We start from the raw sequence: 22,633 nt of genomic DNA on the forward strand, positions 1-22,633 counted from the left end.
CATCACTACCCACTTCTGAAAATAAAGGCCTTTGGGCCAAGGTGTTTTCCAGGGTGTACCAGCTGTGTGTGTGTTGGCAGGCGAGTTTCCCGCATGTGTCTCCCTCCCCCAGTGTAACTTGGCTCTGCCATGGAGGGACCATGTCTAGGCCTGAGAGGCTATTAGCGAGGGGTGGCTGGCTTGCTTAGCCCTGGTTTAAACTTAATAGTTTTATGGCTGTAGCTACCCTCGTCGAACCCTCCTAGCATAGACGCAGCTTATCCCACCGAAGTGCCTTTGCCGGTGAGAGCTTATTACCAGTGCAGCGAGTGAAGCAAGCTCTCGATTCACAGAGTTTAAGGCTGGAAGGAACCAGTGGATCATAGAACTGGAAGGGACTTCCCGGGTCAGCAAATATAGTCCGAACCCCGTCATATAACCCCGGTCAAAAACTTACTGAGCTCCGTTGTCAGATAGGGTGACCAGATGTCCTGATTTTATAGGGACAGTCCAGATTTTTGGATCTCTTTCTTATATAGGCTTCTATTACCCCCCACCCCCTGTCCCGATTTTTCACATTTGCTGTCTGGTCACCCTATTGTCAGATCAGGTCGATTGTTTGCCCTCAGCTCCTAGTGGGAGGCTGTTCTCTCTCCTCTGATGGTTATAAACCACCTGGTTTCCAGCCTGAACTTATTCCTGGCCAGTTTCTACCCCTTTGTCTGACCTCTAGATCACAAGCCATAAAATGTCACCTAATTACCCCTGTGTTGAGCCCAATAACTTGTGTTGGACTAAACCATCTTCCAGAACGGCCCCTGGTCCTTAGATGGAGAATCCAGCATTTCCCTTGGAGGATGGTTTCATTGTTAAGAAATTGCACCTTATTCCTAGCTTGGATTTGTCCGGTTTCAGGGTCCAGCCATCGGTTCTTGTTCTGTCTTTCTCTAGCTGAAAGAACCCTTTAGGACGTGCTCTTTTTCTCCTCACGGAGGTACCGTTACACTGCGATCCAGTCTCTCATCATCAGGCATTTTCTCCAGCCCTTGAAGTATTTTGATGGCTTTTTGTTGCACCCACTCCAATTTTGTCACTTTTCTGCCAGTATAACTGTGTCTACACTGGGGTTCTTGCAAAAAAACAAAACCCCCAATCGCCATTGTGAGAGTGGCAAAAGTTAGTCGCATCGCTCTGGCCTTATTTATAGATCTATTCCTTATCCAAAGGACGTCCCATCCCGCAGTGTGAACACGTTCCAGGGAGCTAAACCCAGCCCCACAGTGCTATGAAGCTGGTGATCTATGTGTCCTCAGATTGGCAATTGCAGTGAATTCTTGGTGCCTTGAAGGTGATTTTACTGCCACTGGTGGCTTGATTCTCTGAAAGAGCAAATCGCTTTGGTTCGCAAATGTGCCAGTCCTCTGAGTCCTTCAGCATTTACAGTCCACACTATGGCTAGACTCCGCTGCAGCCCCTAAAATCATAGAAATGTCAGGCTGGAAGGGACCTGGAGAGATCGTCACGTCAAGCCCCCTGTGCTGAGGCAAGGCCAAGTAAACCCAGCCCAGTCCTGACAGGGGTTCGTCCAGCCTGGTCTTAGAAATCTCCAGTGACGGGGATCCCACATCCTCCCTTGGGAGCCTGTTCCGGAGTTTCACTCCCCTGAGAGAACGTTTCCCCTAACATCTCACCTAAATCTCCCTCGCTGCAGATTAAGCCCGTTACATCTTGTCCTCCCTTCAGCGGACATGGAGAACAGCTGATCACCAGCCTCTTTATAACAGCCGTTAATGTATTTGACGACTGCTCTTGGTCTCAGTCTGCTTTTCTCCAGACTAAACACGCCCAGTTTTTTTAACCTTTCCTCCTAGGTCAGGTCTTTGAAACCCTGGATCCTTTTTGTTGTTCTCCTCTGGGCTCTCCCCAATTTGTCCACGTCTTTTCCTAAAGTGTGACACCCAGAATTGGACACCACGCTCCAGCTGAGCAGGACAATTACCCCCCGTGTCTGACATGCCATTTCTCTTAATACACCCCAGGACGATGTCACCTTATTAAAGGGGTTTGTGTCTGAAACCGCTTCTCTCTAAGGTGCTGTGATTTGTGTTTCTCCACCTGAACCGGCTCTCGGATCTTGTTACGACTTGAATGTGCACAGTCACGGTTCACCGCCCTGCCTGCACCTTGGACCCTGCCCTGATTTCTGAGTGCAACCTCTCAGGTGTCAGGCCGCCTGCTTTCACCTCGCCTGAGGGGAATCCTGGTGTTCTGCCACTCTCAGATGGGGGTCAGGGCTACAGTGTCTTGCGCCACCTGTGATTGCTCAGCACGCCCCCCTGCAAGACTTCCCTTGAGTGGATGCAGTGCCCCAAATGGACTTTACAAAATTTCGTTTGTGCTTATCAGTGGGAATAAGGCGTAGCCAGAGAAAAGGGTTTCTCACCCCATTCACACGGGTCAGTCTCATCCCAGAGCCTTCCCGGGTCTGGGACCACCTTTGCGCCAACTTTGCCTCTTTTTATAAAACCCACCAAGTCCTTTGTCTTCCCCTGGAGCTGGGTTTGTCCAGCTCTCCAGGGGGGTCGGAGATAGATTTCAAGGAAATGGCTTTTCTGCCCTGTCCTTTAACTACTGGAAAATGGGGGGAGCTGAAACGACGCTCCCCTTTCTCGCTTATGTGCAAGCCGGCCCCTGTTTGAATGAACCCTTGGCAATCCTATAGCAAGCAGCCCAGGAAGAATCAGACAGACAGATGGGTCAGATTAATAAGTATCACAGGCAGCTCTCACGCCCTTCAGTCCCAAAGTGTGTGTGTGGGGGGGGGGGGGAACGGTATGTGCAGCTTCTGCTTATAAAGGTGGGAGACATTTCTGAGCGCAGGGCTACAGGCAGGGAGGGTTCATTCATCTGCTTTTCCAGGCTCCTCAACTGCAACTGAACAGCAATGCTTCCCTGGCTTGAAACTGATCGGTTGGCGGGTTTAACTGCCTGTGGGCTAGCTGAGTACACGGAACAGGTAAATAAACCCGATGGCCAGTTTAGATCAGGTGCCTGCATTTATCCAGCTCAAACAGGGCTGGGGTTTGACTGGGGCGGTGTGTGGTAGCCCCACCTCTCTGGGTTTCAGTTCCTGGCTCTGCCATGGGCTCGCCGCCTGACTTCGGGGAAGTCACATTGCTCCCTGCATCAGTTTCCCTATCTGTAAAACAAGGGAAACCACCTCCTTCTCCTACTAGGGAGTTACAAATTTGGGCATAAGCTTTCATGGGCTAGAACCCGCTTCATCAGATGGATGAAGTAAAATTGGGGAAATTCAGTTTAGGTTTTGTGATGATTGTAATGGTTGGGTCATTACAAAACCTAAACTTAATTTCCCCAATACTAATTTCTCCCTACTGTTACTCACACCTTCTTGTCAACTGTCTGTAATGGACCACTCTCGTTACCACTTCAAAAGTTATTTCTCCTCCCTGGGTATCCTGCTGTTAATTGATTTATCTCGTTAGACTGACCTCACACTTGGTAAAGCAACCCTCAGCCTTTCATGTATTTATTCATGCTCCTGCGTTTTCCACTCCATGCATCTGATGAAGTGGGTTCTAGCCCACAAAAGCTTCTGCCCAAATAAATTTGTTAGTCTCTAAGGTGCCACAAGGACTCCTCATTTTTTTTGGCTGATACAAACTAACGCGGCTACCACTGAAACCTACTAGGGAGTTGTGAGCCGTGGTCATTAGCCCACAACACGTGAGGGACGTTATTTTAACGTACTTCTGGGAACAGACCTGAGGGAACCATTGGGCCAGTGTGCTAGAACAATTCCTATGGCCAGTCTAGCAGCCTCTCTCTGACAGAGCTTCAGAAGAAGGTGCAAGGAGCCTCTACTAAGGAATAACCTGCTTCTAGGGAAAGGATCTTCCCAATGCCCCATAGCTGGGGGCCAGTTAATGCCCTGCTGTAGAGGTTTATAGCATATCTCTAGCTATGGAATGGTCTTCCCAAGGGAAAGGAGAGGGAATGCCATTGCTTGGGAAGTTTATGCTCGACTGGACCCAGCCCTGAGGACTAGAAGAGAACAGAATCATTCTGTGTTGAGACCTGGGGCCTAGCTATGGGCTCGTCTACACTACAGAGCCGTGGCCGATATAACTCTGCCGGCAGCGCCCCCTACTGGAGGTGCTCTGCCAGCATAATGGACGACACGAGCTAAGCCAACAGAAGCTTTCTTCTGTCTGCAGAGTTGCAGCTGCCCTGGAGGTTTTGCCAGAATCGCTATGTTGGCTGGGTGTGTGTGGGTTTTTTCACACTCCCTAGCCAACAAAGCTAGGCCGGCCAAACTTTGCAATGTAGACTAAGCCCATGGTAACGGAGGCGGGTTTGTTCCCGTGGTCTGGATCAGCCCGTCCTGGCAATGGCTTGGAATTGCTGGCTGAGAAACAAGGCTCTAACAGAGAGATGGGGATGGTGTCGGAAGCAAATCCCAGTGTTTTGAGGGGTGGGATTCTGGAGTTGAGGGATGACCTGTGCTCCTGCCCGCCAGAATCTGCCAGGCTCTAAGCACAGACTGCTCTGGAGAGCTGAGTTCGCTGCTCGAAACCTGGTCGTGAGCATGAGCCGCCTCTGTTCTGCTATCTCGGAAGGAAGGGGACAAAGTTCAGAGAGTAGGTGCCAAGCTGGGCTGGAGTCTTTGAGTTCAGCTGTTTGCTTTGCCCTTCCTTGAAGGCTGCGCTACAGGTGAGTGGTGCTTTCATCTCTGCTCTTGGGGTATTTCTCATGGGTTTTGTGTCCTGATTTGAGAGGGGTGTGTGGGTGGGTGGTGGTGGTGGGGCTGTCATTAATGTGCCGTAAGCTTTATAGCCCCTTCTACACAGGCTAGCCCCAACCTCTAGATCTGTTTCCAAACTCTGTGGCTAGCTTAGAGGCCAGCAGTATGGTCTAGTGGCTCGGGTATGAGGTTGGGTTTAAGAACTCCTGGGTTCTAGTCTCCTGTGACCCAGTGAATAAGGCACAGGGTTGCATGTCCGGTCTCCCCAGTTCTGCACTCGCTCACTGTGTGACCTTGGAGAAGTCTTTTCAGGTCTCCCGTTTCCTGTCTGTAAAAGGCAGGCAAGAGAGATTTAACCGCCTGGGGCAAGTGCTTTGAGATCTGCATGAGTTTGTTTAGATCATAAGCGTGTAGGGACATGGGCTGTGTAAAAGCGTGACCAAACTGCTAGTGCTTAATAAATATTGATTCATAGCATGCATGAGGCAGTGAATAGCCAAGAGACAGAAAAATTAAGACGCAAAGGAGGTTTTGTGGTGTCTGCACCTGAGGGCTGAAAGGAGAGTTGATGAGACCCAAGGAAGCTGTTCCAGACAGTAGGAGATGCTGGAGAGGAGGCCAAGTTTGGTCGGCTGGATCAATTCCATGGAACGTTCCCGACTGTATCCTGAAGGCAGTCGGGAGCCGGGGAGGTGTGTCTGGATTGGAGCTGATGTAGGCAGAGAGTGGCAGCGGGGACTCAGGATAGCCACTGAGGAGGGACGCACAATAGCTCAAGCAAGATGAGCTGAAAATGCAGACGATTTTAGCAGTAGCTCGTCAGCGGGATGCAAATTCCACCAGTCAAGATGTTTGGGACTCATGTTAGTTTCATCCAATTTTGATGCAAAGTTGTGAAAGCGCTTTGATCATTTCGACTTTATTATAATACATTGAGATGAAGCACTTTGGGCTTATAAATTATACTATAAATCAAAGTGCTTTATTTCAACCCATATCACATATGAACCATTATTCCATAGTAAATATTGATTCTATGTGATGGTTTTTTTTTTTTAAAGCGCTGGTTTGACTTTTTTTTTTACATTATATTACAAGTAGAAATTAAGCACTTTGGGCACATATATAAGCCAAAAGGCTTCATCTCAACATATACCGTATATGAAACATTATTAAATATTACAGAATATATTCTATTTGAAATGAAAAATAATCAAAGCGCTTTGGTTTGACTTTGAAAGCCCTTTGGGCTTATACATGACAAGAAGTTGAAGCATTTCATTTCAACGTATATATGGAGCGTTATGAAAGGTGATATTCGAAGTGAACCACTTTGATCCAGTTGTTCCAAAACCATTTTTCACAAATTTTGTTCTGCGGGAAATCCTCCCAATTTCATCTTTGTCTTCCAATTTGGGATGAAAGGAAACGGAGTGGAAATTCCGAGGTCTGGCCAGCTCTAGGGCAGATGCAGCTGTGACGAAGGTGGGCAGCAGAGAAGGGGTGACAAAGGCCGGGAATAGCTCAGCTTTGAGGACAGCCCTGAGCTTCGGGAGGCAGAGCTGTTCTGAGTTAGGTTGGACATTATGAAAAAGTTCCTAACTGTCAGGGCGGTTAAGCACTGGAATAAATTGCCGAGGGAGGTTGGAGAATCTTCATCACTGGAGGTTTTTAAGAGCAGGTTTGACAAACACCAGTCAGGGATGGTCCAGATAATACTTAGCCCTGCCTCGGTGCAGGGCATGGACTAGATGATCTCTCAAAGTCCCTTCCAGTCCTACTTTGCTATGATTCTATGAGCTGGTGGAGCCAGGTTTTGAAACATCTGTATCCTCCTTAAGAACGGATACCTGCTAGGCTTCAGGTACACTGTCTCTCTCTCCTCTCACAGCCCATCCTAGCTGCGGCTGCTGGAAGAACTCAGGTTAGCTTCATCTGCTCTGTCTTGGAGACGCTTCACAGCAGAAAGGCCTATAAAGGCACCTTGCTGATCTTTGCATCTCTTGGTAATTCTTCTGCATTCTGTTTATTTTTTTTTCTCTCTAGCTGGCTGATCTAGTCAAGCATCATCAGTCCTTGAATGCCCCAGGAATTACCAGTGCGATGGTCTCCCATGCCCAAGGTAATCAGCTGGCTAGTTGTGGGCAGAGTCCTTGGTTCTCAGCTCCACATCAGGCATGGAGGGTTGGGCTGCAGAAGCCAGGTCTGTGTGACCTGATAGCTAGGAGCCAGCCCACAGCTGGTTATCAGGGAGGCAGCTGCATTGATCTGAGAATGGCTGGAAGCCACCATGACTCATTGTGATCTGGGGTGGGGACTTGAGACCTGCCAACATTTCCAGTCCTGCCCTTGCTCCCAGGGTATCTGGCTATTTCTCCTGATACAGTTGGTGGTGGGATAGTTGTTTACCTAGACATTAAACTCTTTGGGACAGGGGCCGTCTTTTTGTTATGTGTATGTAAGCACCCAGCACAGTGGGGCCCCCAATCCTTCATTGGCTGCCTTAAGATGCTACAAATAATACAAGTAATCACTGGCAACGCTGTTAATAATAAAATCATCATTAGGCTCCAGAGTTAACAGCACCACAATGAATGAGGGCTGCTTGCTCTTCTTGGAACTACTTGTCACAGGCAGACAGCGCTGCATAGGGCCCCATTGGGAAGTCTCCTTTTTAGTCATGAGATCTGGACGCTTTAATATGGATAAATATATACTGTATATATTCGTTCATTAGCCCGTTCATTTATAAGCCGACCCCCCAAAATGGTTAGGTAAAAATAGCAAAAACTGTATGACCCTTTCATAAGCCGACCGTCTATTTCAGGGGTTGGCAAACTTTGGCTCCTGGCCCGTCAGGATAAGCCGCTGGCGGGTCGGGATGTTTTGTTTACTTGGAGAGTCTGCAGGCATGGATCCCCTCCGCTCCCTGTGGCCCCGGCACGCCACTTCCTGCAGCTCCCATTGGCTGGGAACAAAGAACCGCGGCCACAGGGAGCGGAGGGGCTCCATGCCTGCAGACGCTCCAGGTAAACAAAACGACAATGTATTAGATATTCAATTCAATGATTCCATAGAGTTTAAAATCATCAAATTTTGGTGTCGACCCGTTTATAAGCCGACCCCTGCTCTTTGATGTGTCACTTTTTTACCAAAAATATTCGGCTTATGAATGAGTATATATGGTATATGTTAGAATCATAGACTATTAGGGTTGGAAGATACCTCAGGAGGTATCTAGTCCAACCCCCTGCTCAAAGCAGGACGAACACCAACTAAATCATCCCATCCAGGACTTTGTCAAGCCGGGCCTTAAAAACCTCTAAGGATGGAGATTCCACCACCTCCCTAGGGAACCCATTCCAGTGTTTCACCACCCTCCTAGTGAAATAGTGTTTCCTAATATCCAACCTATACCTCCCCCACTGCAACTTGAGACCATTGCTCCTTGTTCTGTCATCTGCCACCACTGAGAACAGCCGAGCTCCATCCTCTTTGGAACCCCCCTTCAGGTAGTTGAAGGCTGCTATCAAATCCCCCCTCACTCTTCTCTTCTGTAGACTAAACAAGCCCAGTTCCCTCAGCCTCTGCTCGTAAGTCATGTGCCCCAGCCCCCTAATCATTTTCGTTGCCCTCCACTAAACTCTCTCCAATTTGTCCACATCCTTTCTGTAGTGGGAGGACCAAAACTGGACGCAATACTCCAGGTGTGGCCTCACCAGTGCCCAATAGAGGGGAATAATCACTTCCCTCGATCTGCTGGCAATGCTCCTACTAATACAGCCCAATATGCCGTTGGCCTTCTTGGCAACAAGGGCACACTGCTGACTCATAGCCAGCTTCTCGTCCACTGTAATCCTCATCATAGGTGCCGACTCCATGGGTGCTCCGGGGCTGGATCACCCACTGGGAAAAATTGGTGGGTGCTCTGCACCCACCGGCAGCTCCCCGCCCTGCACCCCTGCCCCAGCTCCCCTCCGCTTCCCTCCGTGAGCGCGCCGCGGCTCTGCTTCTCCCCCCTCCCTCCCAGCGCTTCCCGACGCGAAACAGCTGATTCGCGGTGGCAAGCACTGGGAGGGAGGGGGGAGGAGGGGGAATGCGGCACGCTCGGGGAAGAGGCGGGGTTGGGGCAGGGATTTGGGGAAGGGTTTGGGATGGGGACGGGGCAGGAGGGGGCGAGCACCCACCAGCGCCTGGAAAAGTTGGCGCCTATGATCCCCAGGTCCTTTTCTGCAGAACTGCTGCTTAGCCAGTCGGTCCCCAGCCTGTAGCAGTGCATGGGATTCTTCCGTCCTAAGTGCAGGACTCTGCACTTGTCCTTGTTGAACCTCATCAGATTTCTTTTGGCCCAATCCTCCAATTTGTCTAGGTCCCTCTGTATCCTATCCCTACCCTCCAGCTTATCTACCTCTCCCCCCAGCTTAGTGTCATCTGTGAACTTGCTGAGGGTACAATTAATCCCATCATCCAGGTCATTAATAAAGATATTGAACAAAACCAGCCCCAGGACCGACCCCTGGGGCACTCCCCTTGATACCGGCTGCCAACTAGACACTGAGCCATTGATCACTACCCGTTGAGCCCGACAATCTAGCCAGCTTTCTATCCACCTTATAGTCCATTCATCCAATCCATACTTTTTTAACTTGTTGGCAAGAATACTGTGGGAGACCGTATCAAAAGCTTTGCTAAGGTCAAGATATCACATCCGCTGCTTTCCCCATATCCACTAGGGTGACCAGATGTCCCGATTTTATAGGGACAGTCCCATTTTTGGGGTCTTTTTCTTATACAGGCTTCTATTACCCCCCACCTACTGTCCCAATTTTTCACACTTGCTTTCTGGTCACCCTAATAGCCACAAAGCCAGTTATCTCATCAGAGAAGGCAATCAGGTTGGTCAGGCATGACTTGCCCTTGTTGAATCCATGCTGACTGTTCCTGATCACCTTCCTCTCCTCCAAGTGCTTCAAAATGGATTCCTTGAGGACCTGCTCCATGATTTTGCCGGGGACTGAAGTGAGACTGACTGGTCTGTAGTTCCCCGGGTTCTCTTTTTTCCCTTTTTAAAATATGGGCACTATATTTGCCTTTTTCCAATCGTCCAGGAACTCCCCCGATCGTCACGAATTTTCAAAGAGAATGGCCAATGGCTCTGCAACTACATCAGCCAACTCCCTCAGCACCCTTGGATGCATTAGGTCTGGACCCATGGACTTGTGCATGTCCAGCTTTTCTAAATGGTCCTTAACCTGCTCTTTCACCACTGAGGGCTGCTCACCTCCTCCCCATACTGTGTTGCCCAGTGCCGCAGTCTGGGAGCTGACCTTCTCTGTGAAGACCGAGGCAAAAAAAGCATTGAGTACTTCAGCTTTTTCCACGTCATCTGTCACGAGGTTGCCTCCCCCATTCAGTATTTAATATTTAAAGCGAAGGTTAGCATCTGTAGAAATGGGTGTTTTCAGCAAGGAAGCAAGGCGCGGAGAGAGCCATCTATGGAGGGTTACTGATCTGCCTTCAAAGGGTCAGATGCCAGGGACTGCATCATTGGGTTATTGTGGGCCTTGCCGTCAGACAGCAGGCGGCTCTGGATTGAGGCAGAGCAGCGGGCTACGGGGCAGCAAGTGGGTGAAGGCTGCGTGCCTGCCTTGGGGAGGGGAGAGACCGGATTCTATCCTGGGAGAGCAGCAGCTGGGAGAGGCCATCTGCCTGGGGGAATGGGGCCCGGTTTCTTGTTCCAGCCCCTCCCTTAGGGGCGGTTGTGGCTGGCATAGTTTCAAAAGTGGAGTTCCACTGGTCCTGTAACCCCGAAGTGACTCCGCCTTCTGGTGCTTATCACTCCCTCCCTCTTGCTGTTTAACCGGCTTGTTTAACCAAGGAGGGAAGGAAAGGGGGAACCTTTGGCCATTGGAAGGTTGCGTGCAAATGAAGGGAAAGGGGATGGATAAAGAAGGGCGGAGCAGGTGGTGCTGCCTCTATTTAAATACATGCCCAAAGATGCCCTGAAAAGCTGGGAGTATCACTGGGTGCCTGGCCTGAAGGAGGTGGCTAAGCAGTTCTGCAGCTGGAGTTTTGGACCCTTGTTATTCCTGGGTTCCTGGTAATGGATGTAGACGGCTCCCGTTCAGTGGGATTTCTGCCAGGAAGATGACCACAAATAGTGGCTTTTATTCCCCATATCACTTTCCCAGGCATCTGACTTTTGTGGCTGAGATCAAGAATTGAATGCAATTCAAGGAGGAACTGGACGATTTATCTGGCTAGCCAGAGTTAGAATAGTTAATAATAATCCCTAGCTCAGGGGTTCTCAAACTGGGGGTTGGGATCCATCAGGGGGTGGCAAGGTTATTACATGGGGGGTCATGAGCTGTCAACCTCCACCCCAAACCCTGCTTTGCCTCCAGCATTTATAATGGTGTTAAATATATAAAAAAGTGTTTTTAATTTATAAGGGGGGGTCGCACTCAGAGACTTGGTATGTGAAAGGGGTCATCAGTAAAAAAGTTTCAGAGCCACTGCCTTAGCTATTATTTGTAGATCTCAAAGCACTTTAAAAAGGAGAATCAGTATTATGATTCCCATTTTACACATGGGGAAACTGGGGTAGAGAGCCTCACCAAAGGTCACCCTGTGGGAGAGGCAGGAATAGAACCCAGCTTTCCTGAGACCAAGCTCAGTGGTCTGTTTACTAGGCCCATCCAATACTACCACAAATATTAGAAGGGATATTAAACCTCCTCCTTCAAGGTTTTAAACCAATCTTTGTTAGAGACCAGCATGAGACCTCCGGGGGCGGGGTAGATTAAGAACAGTGAGGATAGCTCAGTGGTTTGAGTATTGACCTGCTAAACCCAGGGTTGTGAGTTCAGTCCTTGAGGGGGCCACTTAGGGATCTGGGGCAAAATCAGTACTTGGTCCTGCTAGTGAAGGCAGGGGACTGGACTTGGTGACCTTTGGTCCCTTCCAACCCTGATATTCTATGATAATTCAGCAGACCTCAATGTTACTCATAAAGAAAGACCACAGGCATGGTCTGGTGACAAAGGCTCTCAGACAGGTTATTGCCCCAAAGGCACAGTCCTGGCTCTGTGGTTACATGTACACTAACCCATGAGTGCTCTGTGGTAAGGAGCAACTCAATCAGCAGCGGAAGTCTCTGCTACCCCTTAGGCCACACAAAAGGTTAAGGCGAGGTACTCCAATATTTATAGCCTGAAACAAACAACTTGCGTCCCACCTTACGTGTTTTATGGCGTTTGCTACCTCCCCTTGTCCCTAATATCTTGAACAAAAAATTTCTATTCGTTATTTTGTCAAACCATCTCATCTTGTACTAGGTTGGGATGTATCTGTATTTGCTGCCATATATTTATGTAAATACCCAGAGCCTAGTGCACTAGCAACAACTTTGCCAAGTTCATGTACTGGACAGAGAATTTGTAAGCATCTGTTGTATTGGCCTGACTGGTTCATAGCCTCTGGTTCAGGCCTTAAATCTTACACCAGGCCCAATACTACACCTAGCAGGACATGGTGACTACATCTCAGGGATGTCCGGTCAATTCATCATTTAACCAGCTGCGTCCTTAGCAACTACAGCTTAGCAACTACGCTCAGTCTGAAAACACTAGCTAGAGCTAATGGCCGTGCAACACAGGCAGACGACAGCAGCACCGGCTGTCCCACAAGAAAACAACATGCAGCGGCCAAATGGCATCTAAGGATTGCTGCTGAGGAAATTTTCCAAGGCAGAGATGGGTGCTAATCTCCCCCTAAAACCTGAATAGGAAAAGATCCCTTCGGGGGGAGGGATAGCTCAGTGGTTTGAGCATTGGCCTGCTAAACCCAGGGTTGTGAGTTCAATCCTTGAGGGGGCCACTTAGGGATCTGGGGCAAAAATCAGTACTTGGTCCTGCTAGTGAAGGCAGGGGGCTGGACTCTATGACCTTTCAAGGTCCCTTCCAGTTCTAGGGGATGGGATGGGATGGGATAAAATGGAGCCTTCAGGATGCCTCGTGTTCTGCAACAGGTGCTTCCATGAATGTGTTATTTTCTCATTAGGTCTCTTTCCACTATTTGCATAAAGCCCTTTGGAGTTAGGTTGTCTTTCTTCCTGACATAGCAGGGTGCAAGTTTATTAATAAAACAATGACTTAAACAACACTTCGTTGCTTCTGTTGGCCACACTAGGGTCTCTTTGCATATCCCTCCATTTCCCCTCTGAGTGCCATCCTCCCGTCCCCCACTATTTCAGGACTTCCTGAAACTCCCCCATCAATCCCCCAATGCCAAGGGCTCTGTGTTTCCCATGCCCCCTCCTCTATACCATTGTCCCTCATATCCCCCACACACCAGGGGTTTCATAGATTCCCAGGCCAGAAGGGACCATTGTGATCATCTAGTCCAGTGGTCCTCAACATGGCGCCCACCGGGGCATTTATGTGCGCCTGCCGGAGAAGTAACCGCCGAAATGCCGCCGAGAAGCGTCAACGCCAAGAAGCGTCAGCCGCCGAAATGCCGCCGAGAAGCATCATCATCGAGAAGCGTTGCTGCCGAAATGCCGCCGAGAAGCAGTGGCATTTCGGCAGCAACGCTTCTTGATGACGCTGCTTCTCTGTGACATTTTGGCGGCCACGCTTCTCGATGACGCCGCTTCTCGGCAGTATTTCGGTGGCTGGTCGTCCGGCGCCCGCCACACTAAAAGGTTGGGGACCACTGATCTAGTCTGACCTCCTGCATAGCACAGGCTGGAGAACTGCCCCAACACAATTCCCAGAGCAGATCTTTTAGACAAACATCCAGTCTTGATTTAAAAATTGTCCGTGGATTGAGAATCCACCAACAACCTTGGTCAATTGTTCCAGTGGCTAATTGCTCTCCCTGTTAAAAATTTACTCCTTATTTCTGGGGTTCTGTGTGGTTTCCCCCACTGCACCTGCATTAGTATGGGAGGCAGGAGGGCTAGCTGCCCTGAGAACATATCTAGGAGGATTTCAGATGGGATCCTACCTGTGGCAGCTAGACACTGCTATTTTTAGCATGCTGGCTTGCTCAGAGCTACTGTGAATATGTCTACCAGAGTTGGAGATCCCACCTCCAGCTACAGGATAGACATACCCTAAGTGGCTTTCTTGATGGGAATCTGAGTGCAGAGGCCAGGAACACGATGGGTCTCGGACCTTTGCCAAGTATTAAAAGCTCACAAGGAAAAGAACAGGAGTAATCGAGCATCCACCACTGATGCTCTCGGTGAAGCTGATTTTTGTGGTTTCCCTTATCCCAGTTGCAGAGTTCCAGACCAAAGAGGATGTCTACTGCTTCGCCTTAGCAAAGGCCCTGTACAGTGTGCCCACGCCAGTGACTGTCGGGTTTTATGCACCATGGGGACACTGCAAAAACCTGCTCTTACAGACAATCCAGCGTGAGTACTGCCCTGTCCAAATTTCATGGTGCTCTAGGCAGCTGCGTGCTGTATACGCGGCAGCACCGGCCCCGGTGACCAGCCCTATCTCTTGGCCAGCCCCCCCGGCAAGGGGCAGGGCCGTCCCTAGGGGTGTGTGTGGCCCTGGACAACTCCCTCCGCCCTGCCTCTTACCCTCCTCCCCCCGCTCCACCCCCGGCTAGCCCCCATTCCACCTCTTCCCCCAGCGACCCCGCACTCACCGGCGGCAGGAAGCGGAGCGCTGCGGCTGGGAACTGGAGGAGTAGAGCGGGCTGGGACCGGGCTGCTTCTCTTCCCACCGCTGCTGGTGAGTGGCGGGGGGATCCCTTCCCCCAAGCCCCCTCCCCCAAGAGACACGGCTGGGGCCGGGGCGAGGGAAGTGGAGCGGGCTGCTCCCAGCCCCCCGCTAATCCCCCGGGCCACTCTGGGCCTGTGGGGCTCCCAAAAGTGGCCCCCTACAGTTTCTGCCTCCCAGACCCTGGGGAGGGGGATGCCTGGGGCCCCCCACTGCCCCCCCCCCAGGGGAGCTGCATAGGGCATCCAAATGGCTAGGGACGGCCCTGCCTGGGGAACATAAGGAGGGGAAGGGATGGGAGAGGATGGGGATTACAACCTTCTCCCATTCTTGAATGCTCCCCGGGGGGGCTGAATTGTCAATCTGGAAGATCTTTGAGGAGGAAAGATTTAAGGTGTCTAATATACGCCTTCCTCTGGCAGAGTACATGGTTAGCGAATCAACAAAGAAAGACCAGCAGGAACTTCAGCGGACGGGGAAAAAGCAGCGTGGGAGTTCTGGCCGGGATCTGCTCAAGCTCCTGTTTCTCATGATCTTCTATCAGCCGGTCCTGACGGTGCAGCAGAAGCAGAGAAAGAACGTCCAGCATGTCTTCATCCATTTCAGTGCCTGGGAGTATGCGGGCAGCGACCAGCTGTGGGCAGGCCTCATCACCACGCTGTGTGATGGCATCGAAAGACACTTTGGTCTCCTACCCATGAGCATTTACAGGGCCATAGGCAGGAAATGTGGCATCATCGAGAGACCAGGGGATCAGGAATGGGTTAGCAAGAAGTACCTCTGCGTCCCCCTGTGGGCTGCTGTGATCCTTGTGACCGTGGTAGCTATTGGGGTGGGCGCTCTCCTCCTAGTGGTTGGGATCCCCGTTGGGGATGCCTCTGGAGACGCAATAGCTGTCGTGGAGGGCATCGGGGCGACGGCCGTTGGCGTCTCTGCGGCCGCTGCCGTTCGGATTGCCATCATGGTGGTACGAAACCTCATCGTTACCCAGAAGACCCAGCTGGAGAGACAGATGAATCGGACAGATCTCAGCGCTCAGCTTGGCTTCATGAGCAGCGTTAAAAGTGAAGTGAGGACCGTCACCAAGTTCCTTCAGTTCATGCAAATCTTCCAGCGGCGGAAGCTGCAGGTGGTGCTAGAGATCACCCACTTGGACAGGTGCAGCCCTGACAAGGTGGTCGGCGTCCTGGACGCCATGAACATCCTCCTCTCGGACTATGATGCTCCTTTCATCTCCATCCTGGCTGTTGACCCGAGCATCATCGTCGACTGCGTGGAAAGTTCCATGTACATGAAGGGCATGGCCAACAACGGCTATGAGTTCTTAAATCGCATCGTCACCCTGCCCTTCTCTGTCCCTCGGATGGACTGTGACACCAAGCTGAGACTGATCAGGGACATCACCGAGCGCCGGAAGCGGCAAGAGAAAGACCTAGAGGAGGAGGTAGGCTTCCAGCAGGATCCCAAGATGGAAGCTAACTCCAACTTTCTCTCAGTCCCTTGCTACAATTCTGCCAACCACAATGCAGAGAATCCAGGTGCAGATGACAGCCAGATACCTCTCATTGTCCGAGACCTCAGAACCCAGGAACCAGGACCTGGTGGCTATGGGAAGGGCATCAGAGCCAAAGACCTCATTCAAGAAGCTTTTGACTACCTTCTGGATGACTCCTTGAAGGAATACATGACAGACAACGTGGTGCAGATGCGACGCATCGTGAACACCATCACCATCACCATCAGGCTCCTGGCAAGTAACGTCCCCAAGGACGAGGTGTGTCCAAAGAAGGTGGTGGACTGGGTGCTCCTTGCCAACCAGTGGCCATGCCGTCTGAGCTGGGTCTTGCAGTGCATCGAGGATGAGGAGCAGAGGAGCAGCCTGGGCTGCTGCCAAGGAAGCCCACTCCCCCCGGACATGTTCCTGTGGGAGGTCTATGAGAAGTACATGGAAGAGCTGGACATGCTTAAAGGCCAGATGGAAAAACTTCTGGAACTGGACCGGGATCCTGAGCTCTTCCACAACTTCCTATGTGGCAGGTTTCGGGTGAAGGAGGCCATCTTCTACTTGCCCTACACGGTCAACTTAGACCTGTCCTTGAAAAGGCAGATGGAGCTGCAACGCGGCAGTCACAGCCTGAAACGGACAAAGAAGTTCAACAGGCTCACCGCGTGCACCCTGCTGGGCATGACGGTGGATGATGTCTGCAGAGAGGTAGGTGACTGTCCTGCTTCCAGCCACCCCGCAGAGTCAGCGGTAGGTAGACTGTCCCATGCAAGCCACGTGACAGCTGCTCCTCACGCTGAGAGGGAGATGAGGGCTTTGGGCACTGGAGCTGGGAGAAAACTATCCCATCTGACCGGTGCATTTGCAAAAGCAAACCGTGAGTGTGCTGCAGGGCTGGACTCAGGTTTTAGGATTGACTGTTACCCTCTGAATAGTGTTAGGAACATAGCAGTTGCTGTCCTGGATACCCTCAACACTTCAGGGGATTTTTTAAATTCATAATGACTATGCTTAACCCTTGGCAGAAGCGCTGCAACGGGGGGGCCAAGAGGCCAGAGCTCCATCACTTTTAAAAGTGGAAGAGCTGTGCACTTTTTCCCTGTCGTAAGGGGTGAGCATCAGGAGGAGGGGGCGGGGAGGAGCGAGTGGAGGACAGGGTATCGAGGGGAAGAGGTGGCGTGGGGATGGGGCCTCAGGAGAATGGGCGGGGCGAGGGCGAGGGGAGAAGGGGAGGCACAGAGGCAGGGCCTCAGGGCAAGGAGTGGTGTGGGGACACCCCCCCCTACTTTTAGGGATCTCTAGCCGCTCCTGACCCCTGGTACATGCTTGAAATGGCCCAGGAAATTTCTTCTTGGAACAACAACTCTGATCCTTGGAGCTCTGTCCTCTGACCTTAAAGTCCTTGGCCGGATCTCCAAGGGGCATAGGCGGCGAGTTATATGGGCCTGTGGTGCCCTGCTCCACCAATATTTAGGAATGTGGGCCCGGCACCAACATTGTTTGGGCTTACCCCACCCCGCCCCCATTCCACCCCTTCCCCCAAGCCCGGGCCCCACCTCCTTCTGGCTTCCATACCCACCCCTGAGTGATGCCGGGAGTCGGCGGGGCAGGGCAGACTGGAACCGGGTTGCTCGCTCTGCCGGTGCCAGGCCCCCCCACTACCCCCACAGGCTGCCCTGGACCCTGTATGCCCCTGAAGCACAAGACCTCCCCAAAGCACAGGGCCCAGGGTGATTGCCCCAGGCCGTCCTATGGACGAGACGGCTCTGCATGGACCCATTATGGGCACCACCAAAAATTATACAAACCTGGTGCCCATGCCAAGGGGATCCTCCTTTACTCTCTGGAATGACTTCTGTCTGTCTTACGACTACGGAGGATTCTTAGCTATGTGTTATGTTCAGAACATGCACACAGAGAAGTGAGATAAAAACATAAATACTCTTGCTGGAAGGTTGTAACGTAACACCACTTTATTTCTTAGAATCCAGAATAATACATGAGAACCAATAAACAGAGGAGACAAAGCAGGCTGCTCCCTAAGGTAGTGAGGCCCAACTCACCCCACTGCAGGCTGACTCTGACTGCGCGCTTCCCTAAAGAGCCCTCTCGCCTGCAAGCAGGACCTAGGAAACCCCCGCACTCTTAAAGTGATAGCTTGCAATTCCAACACACTCCTCAGTACACCACACTATCCCTTTCCCCTTAGTTGCCTGATCTTCTGTACTTGTCATACCGACTTGATCAGTGGTACCTCCAGTAGTATTCCAACATACACCAGAGGGATTTTCCAGATACTGTTGATAGTCCTGCAACCTGCTGGCACGGTTTGTTTGCTAGAATGAACTGACACAGGTTCCTCTCTGGAGCCATCACGGAATCTTCCTAAGAATGTGTTGTGAAACATTTCAAATATATGTGCGGCGCTAATGGAAGCTTCCTCTTCTCTTCCAGATGGACACAGTTGGCTTTAAGGAAGAAAACGTCCAGGAGTATAAACGGAGGCTGAGGGACCATAATCTAAATGGACGTGCCCTGGTTTACAGCGACAACAATGAAATCAGAGAAGCCCTCGGCATGAACCTCGGCGAATGGACGCTCTTTAGCATATATTTCCTTGGAGTTCTTCCCCAGCTGAGTTTAGCCCCTTCTGTTGCATCCTCGGTCCCGTTATATGTCAGGCAGGAGGCTCAGAAGAACATGTTTGGCTTAAGAGAGAACGTGGTTAGAGGGAGCAGGCTGTCTTTGAACATCTCCAGGGAAGATCTTCAGGAGAAGAGAGAAATCTGAGTCCTGTACAAAACTGGAAGCAAGATCTGGACTTTCCCCATCATTGTACCTCTCTGCACCATCAATGACATGTCACGGACAAAGCATTAAAGTGGCTACGGAACAGTTAGTGATGTGAATGGGGCACTATGGTATATCTGAGGGATTTGGGGCACATTCATGTCAACCTAGTGGATCTTTAGACACTGGATGTCAGAGTAGTTTTGTCTGGTTAGTACAGCAGGAGACTGGGAATCAGAACTTCTGGGATCTATTCCTAGTGCTGCCCCTGGCTTCTTGTGGTTTTGAGCAAGTTGCTCCTTCTTTCTGGGTCTCCATTGCCTCATCTGCAAAATGGGTTTAGTGCATATTTTAGTGCCTGTGTTAGGAAAGTAACAGTGCATGTGTTATATGCACTAACTGTACTGGAGCATTAAGGGCAAAACTTGCCCCTTCCGCTGTGTCCCCAGGCACAGTGGAACCGGGGTGATCGCCCCGTGAAGGTGGCACAGTCCAGGGAGCTCTCTCATGCCATCGGTGCTATCCCTCGCATCAGAGCTTGGGGAGCGAGGCAAGGGCAGAGGCCTGTGGATTCATATTTCCACAGATCTATTGGGCTGGATTCCAACTCACCCTATTGTAAGTCAGAAGTGATGGAAGAGGACCATCCAGCCTTCTGTCTACAAAGCACTACACCAAGATTAACCAGTTAATTCTCATGCACAACATGGGAGATGGGTAACTGTTTTTATCCCCTCTTTACTTAAGAGGGGCATGGAGCAAGGAGTAGGGACAGCTCCAGGGTTATATAGCAAGCCAGTGCTGGATCTGGGAATAGCACCCACGAGTCCTGGCCCTGCATTTTGGACTCATGACTCTGGCCAGGAGAAGCTTTTATACAAAGTCCCTTTTCTGCCTATAAGAGCACTTCCAGGCCCAAATCCTGCCTCCAAGGCATAGCACAAGCTAAACCTGCCCTGGAGAACTCCTCTTGGGCTGACGGCTGGGGAGAAGAATTCTTGCTAAGGGTACGTCTATACTTACCTCCGGGTCCGGCGGTAAGCAATCGATCTTCTGGGATCGATCCCGGAAGTGCTCGCCGTCGACGCCGGTACTCCTGCTCCGCGAGAGGAGTACGCGGAGTCGACAGGGGAGCCTGCCTGCTGCGTCTGGACCTGCGGTAAGTTCGAACTAAGATACTTCAACTTCAGCTACGTGATCTTAGTTCGAAGTGGGGGGTTAGTGTGGACCAGCCCTTAGAAGTCTTCGAACCACGGTTGGGCTGCTTCTGTAGCAGAATCATCCACATTACCTGTGACACTCCCCCCTTCTCCCCCCACCCCACACTCACAAACATGATGATGGGAGGTAATTGGTTCCACGGTGGGCCTGGCTGTCTACACAGGAAGGTAACCAGTGAATATTTTTGTGTTTAATAAAATTATGTTAACAAGTGGTCCTTTCCTGATCTCTTTCCTGTAGAGGCGTTAGGAATTTGGGGCACCCACCCCAAAAGCATCTCAGCACCAGGTTTGGCAGAAATCAGGTTTTTTTGTTTTATAATTTTGATGGATAATATTGTCACGGAGTCACAGGCCATGTGCTCTGGAATTGCTCTGTATCAAGCCAGCCAGGACTCTAGTGTAGTGTGCCATGAAGTCTTTTCAGCTAAGGCCTTCCTGGGTCTGGCCTCGGCGCATTTAGCACCCCCATGCACTTCCTGCAGCAGGGTCCACCTGGCTGGGACCCTGGGAGAAGCCAGAAGGACCCTGCACCCCAACTCCGCAGTCAGCCATGACTCTCAGCCAGCATATAAAAGAGAAGGTTTATTAGTCAACAGTAACAAAGAGTAGAACAGAGCTTGTTAACACAGAAAGCAGGACCATTCAGTAAAGTCCATCTTGGGGGGAGGGAACGCCAGAGCCTTGAGGCCCTGACCCTCCCCCTTGAGCCCCAAAACGGAAGACTGCTCTGCTTCCAGCAGCCACACCTGTTGCCCCATCTCAGTTCTCTGTCTTACTTCCTGGACAAAGTGTCACCTGGTTGCATCTCCCTCCTGGTTCTCCGGTTACAAAGGGGATTGGCCACTACCTACGTACAGGCAGCTGGAGGAGCCTCACCTATCCTTGAGGATCTCAATTCTTATTCTTATCCCCACCGCCTAGGCATTGGTGTAATATACAGGGAAACTGAGGCACACACAGTATTCATGCACAACATTAAGGTTCATGTATAACATAACAAAAGGAAAGAAACCGTTTCCTCACAAATATCTATGTTTATTTTTAAGCATATCTTTTATTTTTACAGATTGAAATTTTCAGTTGCAGGAAAATTATGGGGTGGGGGCGTCAATCAACACTTATGTAATGACCATAGATGATGAGATTTAAGAGCGTTGTACCTATTAAGCCACAAACTGTCAACATCCCATGTCAAACTCGGCAAAGGAAACAGCCTTAAATCAGACTCGAGTAAGTTCTCCAGCAGCATTGTCTTACGTTGCCCAGCTGTAAATGCCGGTCATTATCCATGGAGATATTTTTTTCATGAGTTTGTGTGTGGACAGTGAAACTGACATTGACCGACATCTACCGATTAAAAAAATGGAATCCTTCCATGCCTACGCTAACACGTTGGCTTGCCTTTTTAGGGTATGTCTGCACTGCGTTTAGATACCCACGGCTGGCCCGTGCCAGCTGATTCAGACTAAGGGGCTGTTTAATTGTCACTGCCTGAGGCTCAACATCGACACTGCAATCAAACAGCCCCTGAGCCCAAGCCCAAGTCAGCTGGCATGGGTCAGTCATGGGTGGCTAATCGCAGTGCAGACATACCCATAAGGGCTTGAAGCCTGGGACTGGCCAGCCCTACTTACTAAGTAGGCACACGTGTGCAGCCAGCAGGTGATTCCCCTAGAAGAGCAGTAGGAAGCCGTGGGGAAGCTCAGGAGGGCTGGAGACAGACTCCTACAGGGAAGACTCCGAGGAGCTGGCCATACTAGGAAGGGCTGGGAGTAGCCTACCAAAACAGGAAAGTCTTAGGCCCAGCTTAAGGCTGGAGGGAAGATTTTTGTGTTCAATTCTGAATTTTAAGTTACTCAGCCAGACCCTAAGGCATGCTGTTATTGGCGTTGCAAAGTCCTTTTTGAGTTTATTGCGGAACTAGGAAGGGGAAACTGCGGCGAGGGACCACTTGCAGTGGCCACAAGGGGGCACCTGGGAGGAGGCCACTCATTGGCACCTAGACACAGTCATTAAGGTTCCCAAAGCGAACTTTGGTTTTAGGCTTTGCTTGTGTAAAGTTGACAGATGCCGGTTGTCGTCAGCTGGGATCAAACCTGGGATCTCTGGAGCTTAATGCATGAACTGCTACTGCATGAGCTAAAAGACCTCTCTTTCTTAGTCACTGCTGTAACTTTCATCAATCTCTAGTGCTAGTCTAGGTGCCACTAGAGGGGGACAGAGTGCCACACCAAGCAGGCCTGGGTTACATTTGCCCTGGGGATCTGCCTTAAATTCAACCATCAGCAGCCCCAGTGCTCACACCTGCTGGAGGTAAATAGCTACAAGGTGCATTTTGAATGAGGGACTCTTCTCCCTGTTTCAAGCAGCGGTAAGCCCCATCAGTGCGTGTGGCAGCCTTTCTGCTCTGCCCTAGGAGATCGCACTGGCAAAGCGACACCGAGAGCTGGCCCTGGATTGGATCCGGAGTAGAATTTAGGGTACGTCTACACAGCCTCCGGGAAGTGTAAGTCTCAGCTTGTCCTTGCGCTCGCTCTGATCAAATTAGGCCACTGAAAATAGCAGCATGGCGGCTGTGGCACAAGCCGTGGGAGGGGCTAGCTGCCTGAGAACATACCTCGGGCAACGCTGGATT

At 50.8% G+C, this 22,633-nt stretch overlaps 1 protein-coding gene across 2 annotated transcripts; it reads left to right on the top strand.

Annotated features, from left to right (window-relative positions):
* The first annotated feature begins 195 nt into the window (after positions 1–195).
* On the top strand, positions 196–20,183 carry LOC101944410 (NTPase KAP family P-loop domain-containing protein 1-like). Of its 2 annotated transcripts, XM_065571548.1 has the most exons (5): positions 196–4,713; positions 6,791–6,866; positions 14,028–14,165; positions 14,904–16,693; positions 18,440–20,183. In XM_065571548.1, the coding sequence occupies exons 2-5, from the start codon at positions 6,848–6,850 to the stop codon at positions 18,773–18,775; spliced, it is 2,283 nt and encodes a 760-aa protein (XP_065427620.1). In that variant the 5' UTR covers positions 196–4,713; positions 6,791–6,847; the 3' UTR covers positions 18,776–20,183. The 2 variants fall into 2 exon arrangements, with proteins under 2 accessions (XP_065427620.1, XP_008172235.4); XM_008174013.4 differs by lacking the exon at positions 196–4,713 and having other exon boundaries at positions 5,886–6,866.
* The last annotated feature ends 2,450 nt before the right edge of the window (positions 20,184–22,633 follow it).

Source organism: Chrysemys picta, chromosome 17, assembly GCF_011386835.1.
Source record: "Chrysemys picta bellii isolate R12L10 chromosome 17, ASM1138683v2, whole genome shotgun sequence".
Taxonomy (NCBI): domain Eukaryota; kingdom Metazoa; phylum Chordata; order Testudines; family Emydidae; genus Chrysemys; species Chrysemys picta.